We start from the raw sequence: 8,348 nt of genomic DNA on the forward strand, positions 1-8,348 counted from the left end.
ACTGTGTATATATTTATTGCTTGTGTGCAGTGAGTAATACAGACCACAGGGTGACAGTGTAGCCAATCAGAGGCAGTCACGCTGTTTGAATGGCTCTCGGACTCAGGTGTTGTAGTGCCACCTGCTGGTCAGGAGCAGTGCATCATCCCCTTGCGCCTGTAGTGGCACAGTTACGGTATTTGAGCCGCGGCTCTACATTACCGTACCTGTGAGGACATGGCAGCCAGCGGCAGCTCCGCGTGAGGCTCTGCTTCTTCTTCTTCGGTTTTTAAACGGTCGGTGTGTCAGTCTGTCGGTCAACCTGTCGGTCAGTCTGTCGGTCAGTCTGTCGGTCAACCTGTCGGTCAACCTGTCGGTTAGCCTGCTGCTAACATTAGCACGCGGCTGATCCCGGTGATCTTTGATCTGGCACGCGGTACCGGAAGTGGCGGGCTGTGTCCAGCTGCTCCGTGACGTGATTAGAGGACACCGTGTCTGTCTCCTGAGGACACCTGAACACCTGAGCTGGACCATGGAGGTAAAACATGAGGCAGACACCTGACACGTTGAGCTGACGTAAGAGAGATTAAACATTGTTAAACTTCAATAAACTGACAGTTTACCTGTTGACCCACACTGACCTGTGATCAGGTGACCCACACTGACTGTGATCACCGTGATCAGGTGACCCACACTGACCTGTGATCAGGTGACCACACGACCTGTGATCCAGCGTGACCCACACTGACCTGTGATCACCTGTGATCAGGTGACCCACCCTGACCTGTGACAGGTGACCCACATGACCTGTGATCAGGTGACCCACTCTGACCTGTGATCAGGTGATCCACACTGACCTGGTGATCAGGTGACCCACCCTGACCTGTGATCAGGTGACCCCTCTGACCTGTGATCAGGTGACCCACCCGACCTGTGATCAGGTGACCCACACTGACCTGTGATTCAGGTGACCCCTCTGACCTGTGATCACCTGTGATCAGGTGACCCACACTGACCTGTGATCAGGTGATCCACTCTGACCTGTGATCACCTGTGATCAGGTGACCCACACTGACCTGTGATCAGGTGACCCCACTCTGACTGTGATCACCCTGTGATCAAGTGACCCACTCTGACCTGTGATCAGGTATCCACTCTGACCTGTGATCAGGTGACCACCACTGACCTGTGATCAGGTTACCCACACTGACCTGTTGATCAGGTGACCCACTCTGACCTGTGATCAGGTGACCCACACTGACCTGTGATAGGTGACCCACACTGAACCTGTGAAGGTGACGGTGTCTCTGTCTATTCCGTCTGTTCTACACACTATGTAACTTTGGGCTCCGGGTCGGGAGAAGTACGTAACGCTTTACGGCACTAAGTCACACAGCAGCAACTATTTCAGCGATTCTGGTGAAACTGATCATATTTTATGGAGGAAATGTTTTCTGGTTTTCCCTCTGATGTCCTCCGGCTGCTCCGCCTCAACTCTCTGGTGATTTACAGAGTTTATGATGGACAGTGAAGTAAACTGCTGACAGCTGTAGCTGCTGTTAGCTCATGTTAGCTCAGTCTGTTAGCTTCTGTTAGCTCATGTTACTCAGTCTGTTAGTGCTGTTAGCGCATGTTAGCTCAGTCTGTTAGCTGCTGTTCGCTCATGTTTAGCTCAGTCTGGTTGAGCTGCTGTTAGCTCATGTTAGCTCAGCTGTTAGCTGCTGTTAGCTCCTGTTAGCTCAGTCTGTTAGCTGCTGTTAGCAGGCTCATGTTAGCTGTTAGCTCATGTTAGCTCAGGCTGTTAGCTGCTGTTAGCTCATTGTTAGCTCAGTGTGTAGCTGCTTTTAGCTATGTTAGCTCAGTCTGTTAGCTGCTGTTAGCGTCATGTTAGCTCAGGCTGTTAGCTGCTGTTTTCGCGCTCAGTCTTTTAGCTGCTGTTAGTCATTGTTAGCTCCGTCTGTTAGTGCTGTTAGCTATGTTAGCTAAGCTGGTAGCTCAGTCTGTTAGCTTATGTTAGCTCAGCTGTTAGCTGCTGTTAGCTCAGTTAGCTGTCTGTTACTGCTGTAGCTTATGTTAGCTCAGGCTGTTAGCGCTTGTTAGCTCATGTTAGCTCAGTCTATTAGCTGCTTTAGCTCATGTTATCTCAGGCTGTTAGCTGCTGTTAGCTCATGTTAGCTCAGTCCTATTAGCTGCTGTTAGCTCATGTTAGCTCATTGTAGCTGCTGTTAGCTCAGTTGTTAGCTGCTGTTAGCTCATGTTACAGCTTAGTTTTAGCTGCTGTTAGCGGAGTTGTTAGCTGCTGTTAGCTGTCTGTTTAGCTTGCTGTTAGCTGCTGTTATGCTCAGTCTGTTTAGCTGTTGTTAGCTCAAGTCTGTTAGCTGCTGTTAGCTGCTGTTAGCTGCTGTTAGCTCAGTCTGTTAGCTGCTGTTAGCTGCAGTCTCCGGTTGCTGTCTGTTAGTCTCGTCTGTTAGCTGCTGTTAGCATTTTAGCTCAGTCTGTTAGCTAGCTGTTAGCTCTGTTGCTCAGTCTGTTAGCTGCTGTTAGCTGCGTTAGCTCAGTCTGTTAGCTGCTGTTAGCTGCTGTTAGATCAGTGCTGTTAGCTGCTGTTGCTAGCTGTGTGTTAGCTGCTGTAGCCAGTCTGTTAGGTGTTAGCTCAGTCTGTTAGAGTTGTTAGATTCAGTGCTGTTAGCTGCTGTTAGCTGCTGTTAGCTGCTGTTAGCTCAGTCTGTTAGCTGTTAGCTGCTGTTCAGCTCAGTCGTTAGCTGCGTTAGCTGCTTAGCTCGCTGTAGCTCTGTTAGCTCTTGTTAGCGCTGTAGCTGTCGTTAGCTCTGTTAGGCTGTTAGCCGTGCTGTTAGCTGCTGTTAGCTGCTGTTAGCTCAGTTTTAGCTGCTGTTAGTCCGTCTTAGTATGTTAGTCATCGTAGCTCTGTTAGCTCAGTTGTTAGCTGCTGTTAGCTCATGTTAGATCAGTCTGTTAGCTGCTGTTAGCTGCTGTTAGCTCAGTCTGTTAGCTGCTGTTACTCCGTCTGTTAGCTGCTGTTAGCTAGTTAGCTCAGCTGTTGTGTTTAGCTCAGTCTGTTAGCTGCTGTTAGCTGCTGTTAGACGTCTGTTGCGTCTGTTAGCTGCTGTTTAGCTCAGTCTGTTAGCTTTCAGCTGTCTGTTTGCTGTTTAGCTCAGTCTGTTAGCTGCTGTTAGCTGTTGTTAGCTCCGTCTGTTAGCTGCTGTTAGCTGCTGTTAGCTCAGTCTCGTTAGCTGCGTTAGCTCATCCGTTGAGCTGTGTTAGCTCAGTCTGTTAGCTGCTGTTAGCTCATTTTAGCTCAGTCTGTTAGCTGCTGTTAGCTCAGTTAGCTCAGCTCTGTTCAGTCTGTTGCTGTTAGCGCAGTCTTGTTAGCTGCTGTTAGCTGCTGTTAGCTCAGTCTGTTAGCTGCTGTTAGCTCAGTCTGTTAGCTGCTGTTAGCTGCGTGTTGCTGCTGTTAGCTCCGTCTGTTAGCTGCTGTTAGCTCAGTCTGTTGCTGTTTTAGCTCAGGTCTGTTAGCGCTGTTAGCTGCTGTTAGCTGCTGTTAGCTCAGTCTGTTAAACTGCTGTTAGTGCTGTTAGCTCAGTCTGTTTAGCTGCTGTTAGCTGCTGTTAGCTCAGCCGTTAGCTGCTGTTAGCTGCTGTTAGCTTCGTCTGTTAGCTCAGTCTGTTAGCTGCAGCCTTTTTTCAGACTCTGACATTGAACGATGTAAATGAGACATTTACTGACCTCTGTAAATCAGAGCTCTGGTGTGTGTGTGTGATATTTGTAAAGATAAACGCTGTAAAATATTTTGATCCTGTGGCTTCGTGTTTCAAACTGACTGACAACGAAAACCTCTCGTCTTTCTACAGACGACCAGGACGGAGCTGAAACTCTCACCACTCTGTTTACGAGAAGACGACGTGCCAACACCGGCCTCAGATTCCACAGCGGTGTCGGTTCACAGCCCGTCCCTGCTGAGGCTGTGAGCTGACCTGAGCACAGTTCTTGTTGTCGCTCCACCCAGCCGTTTCACCGATGCCTCGATGGAAAGCGTTCTTCGCTCAGCACTTGCGATGGTCCAGCGGCGTCACTCAAGCCCTCGTCCTATCCGTCATCACGTTCTGCGTGGTGCTGCCGCTGTGCTGCCACCGGCTGCTCTACTCTTACTTCTTCATCAGGTCCATGTACCTGGACTCCATGAGCGAGCAGGTCCTGCGGGAAAGCCTCGAGCGAGGCCAGGACGCCTTCCACTTCTGGCAGAGCGCCTCCACCGCAGCGGCGGTGTCCTCCAGATTTGGTGACATCGCCCAGCATCCTGAGCTGTTGGTTACCGTGGTGACAGCCAGGCGGAACGAGGGGCGGGACTTTCACTACCTTCTCCAGGTGATGCAGCAGCTGAGCGTCATCCTGGGCAGCTGTGGGGAGCGGCGCTGTGCGGAGGTGCTGATCTGTGACGTGGAAAGTGGTCCACAGGAAAACCAGGACGCAAACCTGCTGGAGGCCCACTTCAAGGTGGTGCGGCGCTCCCCCCAGGAGCGGCAGGGGAACAGGGAGTGGGTCAACACCTTTGAGAGGGAGAAGAGGGACTACGTGTTTTGTCTCCGCAGAGGATGGGAGCTGGTGCAGCCCAGAAACATGGTAGTCCTGGAAGACGACGCTTTGCCGAGGCAGGACTTCTTCACGGTGGTAAAGGACCTGCTGTCACGTCGGTTTGCCCTCCAGACTCTTTACGTCAAGCTGTATCACCCCGAACGGCTGCAGCGTTACTGGAACCCCGAGCCTTACCGCATCCTGGAGTGGGTCGGACTCGGGCTGGTCGGAGCGACGGCCCTCCTCCTCAGCTTTCCTTACTGGAACTCCTGCTCTTTCTCCTTCACGCTGTCGTCCAGCCACCTCCTCTTCTTCACCCTCTACTTCATGGCTGCCGCGGAGCTGCTGGGCCGGCACTACCTCCTGGAGGTGCGGAGACTCTCCCCGCAGCTCTACGCCGTCTCCCCGGCCACGGAGTGCTGCACCCCAGCCATGCTCTTCCCCGGTAACTCCTCGCTCAGGGTGGCAGAATACCTGGATGGCTCATTCTGCGTCAAGGGGAACGCCAAAGACATGGTTCTGTATCGGATGGCGAGGACGATCCCCGGGGGGCGGTCTCACAGCGTGGAACCTAACCTCATCACCCACATCGGGGCCTATTCCTCCGTCAGGGCCAATCCTTCCAGGCCCAAACTCCTCTGAACTCGACTTTTCTTTCCTGACGCGTCGCCTTCTGGATCACTCTGCTGGTATCTCTGCTGACATGCACCTGAATGAGTCGAACTTCTTAAATCCAAGTTGCTCAGCCGAGTGGCTGCTTCTCTGCTGCCGCCATTAAATCAGATGCTGTCGACAACCTGAAGTTTATTTCTCAGCGTGTTCTTTGGACACAGTGAGCAACATTTATCAAACTTATGCCTCAGATGATCTTTGGTTGAGTGAAAGCAATGATTGTTTGCTGCCTTGAAGAGATTCGTACACTGATCTTGAGACGAGCGTCGTAAAGCGTGCATATCTGAAGTGCAGCTAATGTTCTGATGTAAGTTGTATTGAGGTGGTGAACGTGTCTTTTCTGGGACATGGACCAGTGTTCTCTTTAATGTCTGAGGACATCGAACTCGTCACCGTCTGATCGTGGCCTTTATTCTGTTTCATTCAGAGAGTTTGGAAGGATTGGATTGGCCACACAGGACAAAAATCTAAATATATGTCCTGAGGCCACATCAAGCACTTGAAATGTAATTTTTTGGACCCATCTTCCTTCGTACGATGTGAGGCATGTTTTGTTCACATATTCTTCCACATGATGCAGTGAGCCGCACCAACAGTACACTGACGAGTAAGGACTAAACTCTGGATCAACTTTAACCTGCCATTCAGTTCTTCACACTGCAGCACGTCTTAATCCAAATACCACCTCAACATAACAGACAGTCACAGTTCAAAGGTCATGCGTGATTGACAGAGCAAAGTATTTAGCGGATAGCTAACAGTGTTGCACTTGGATTAATGAGCCGTGCAGGCTCTAAACGAGGTAACGGATTTGATCAGTTCAACAAAACAGCGTTTCAGTGTTTTCCCGACTTATCTTGAAAATGAATCGAAGAGTTAAGCTCAGTTTGTTTTTCACATTCAACAGAGCGAGAGAGGAACGAGTGTTAATGTCGCTACGCTAACTGAGCTGCTAAGCGTAGCCTAGCTTAGCTTAGCGTAGCGGTCTCAGAGAAAAGAGGATTTACTGAAATGTTTAAGACCAACGTAGCATCTCACTGAGCGCTCTGTCACTGACCGCTCTGTCACTGACCGCTCTGTATCACTGACTGCTCTGTCACTGACCGCTCTGTCACTGAATGTGCCTTCAACATCGAACGTGATTATCACAGAATATTACCCATGATGCAGCTCTGGATGACCTGCTTCAGTCGATCAGTGGCAATATTTGAGTGCACGTCATTCATATGTACATATTAATTAACCTGTATACAGGAAGTCGCTGCCAAAGTAAAACCGACACGCCTACCAGAGTTCTCCAGTTAACATTTAAGTGATCTGCACGTCTTAGAGTGTAAAAATGACGTGTTGTGTTTTTACGGTTTATTTCCTTTGTGACACGTAAACCTCCCGTTAAACTGACATTTTTATTCTAACATGAGCGTGAACGTGTCAGAAGAAGATTTTCAACAGGAAACATATCAGACGTTCACTCATTGGTCCGTGTGACGCTCCTCCTCAACAGAGTTTCAGAAAACAACAAAAGATTTTATTACAAATCACGAATGCTGTTTTTTCTTCTGTAGAGTGAATATTTAATCAAAGTTAATCTATGAAAATGACTTTAATCATTTAAAATATTTCTTGAGCAGCTTCATTAAAATCTATGAAAACATGAATCAGGTCGATTATTGATGTTTGATTACATGATTCTGAGTGTACATCACGACAAAGTCGTGAATCGTTAATTATTCCATAAAATAAACAGATATGAAGTTAGTGTCTGAATATCTGAAAGGAAGTGACCTGCAGTTTACATTTCATATTTTCAAAATAAAATCACATATTGAAGCTGAAGCTGCGTTTTAAACATTTTATTGAACTTAAATTTTCTGATTTATAAAGATAGAAAGTTTAATTAGTTTGATTTCTGACATATTTACATATTTATGATTTGAATCATGTCTCTGCATGAGTTCCTTCATTAAGTGGTGTGAAGTCATTAATGTTTCTGATCATCGACATGTTTATGTTTGAGTTAATATTTCTGAGTCTGATGGTTTGAATATATCGGTTTACTTTTCAAAATAAAAGCACTGTAATTACTTTATTCAGATAAGTTTGAAGATCACATTTTAATTTTGAGTTGTCCTGTTTTACACCGACACTGTTTTCTACATTTTAAATAAAGCACGCCGTCAAAAGTCACCGTGTTCGTGTTTGTATGCTTCATGAGAACAAAGACAGCCTATGTACAGAGACAGATGTTCTTTACCACCATGAGCATCACTGAAGGTCTCCATGGAGATACATGGCTGACATGCATACATGAGTAATATACAGTTAGTACACTTGTACAGTTGGTCCAGAAATATTTGGACAGTGACATAATGTTAATCATTTTTTCTCAGCACGTCATCACACTGGATCTGAAATAAAACCAGTGAAGACACAGCTTTGATTCAAGAGGTTGAGCAAAACAATGATAACTGTTTTTGTTATGGAATTTTTTCTCTTTACACAAGGTCCCGTGTGGGCCTCAAGGTCCCGTGTGGGCCTCGAGGTCCCGTGTGGGCCTTGAGGTCCCGTGTGGGCCTTGAGGTCCTCAGCAGTATTAGTTGTTTGGCTTTGGTTGGGAACAGTAGGTGCCAGTCTATCTCCACACTGTGGTGTCCAGGGTCACAGAGACCTGTTGCTGCCTTCATAGACATAATAGATAGCTTGTTGTTGACGGTCCAATCTGCGTAAACAGACATCTGTGTCTCCAGACTAGAACATGCTGACAATAACACCTCCATGGGTAAAGACATTCTCTGTGACTCATTCTGGGCGTGTAGTGTTTGTGGTGTTATCTTGGGGTTTAAAGTCGATCCACCAGGATGAGTTGGGCAGAATGTGAGACCGACTCAGGCACTTCTGATGAACTTTGAGAGTGTCTCTAATTCTCCTTGATCAAGCATCAATAAATAATACAGCATCAGACATCAGAGGCTCCTGAACACTTTCTGAACTCCTGACCTTTGACCTTTGACTTCAGCAAATTCTCCACAACAGTTTTTATAGTTCTCTTATTTCAGGGGCTTAAATATAATTAGACAAATGAACATGTTCATAAATAAAATGTTTAT

The 8,348-nt window shown here is 47.5% G+C and overlaps 1 protein-coding gene across 3 annotated transcripts; it reads left to right on the forward strand.

The window, feature by feature from the left end:
- Window positions 1-111: 111 nt before the first annotated feature.
- pgap4 (post-GPI attachment to proteins GalNAc transferase 4) lies at window positions 112-7,428 on the forward strand. Of its 3 annotated transcripts, none has more exons than XM_027282705.1 (2): window positions 112-239; window positions 3,849-7,428. In XM_027282705.1, the coding sequence occupies exon 2, from the start codon at window positions 4,015-4,017 to the stop codon at window positions 5,209-5,211; it is 1,197 nt and encodes a 398-aa protein (XP_027138506.1). In that variant the 5' UTR covers window positions 112-239; window positions 3,849-4,014; the 3' UTR covers window positions 5,212-7,428. The 3 variants fall into 3 exon arrangements, with proteins under 3 accessions (XP_027138506.1, XP_027138505.1, XP_027138504.1); XM_027282704.1 differs by lacking the exon at window positions 112-239 and adding an exon at window positions 294-555; XM_027282703.1 differs by lacking the exon at window positions 112-239 and adding an exon at window positions 294-517.
- The last annotated feature ends 920 nt before the right edge of the window (window positions 7,429-8,348 follow it).

This window comes from Larimichthys crocea, chromosome X (genome assembly GCF_000972845.2).
Source record: "Larimichthys crocea isolate SSNF chromosome X, L_crocea_2.0, whole genome shotgun sequence".
Classification (NCBI taxonomy): domain Eukaryota; kingdom Metazoa; phylum Chordata; class Actinopteri; family Sciaenidae; genus Larimichthys; species Larimichthys crocea.

Excerpts from the sequence above, each read along its gene's own strand:
- pgap4 (XM_027282705.1), top strand. The coding sequence starts at position 4,015 with ATGCCTCGATGGAAAGCGTTCTTCGCTCAGCACTTGCGATGGTCCAGC.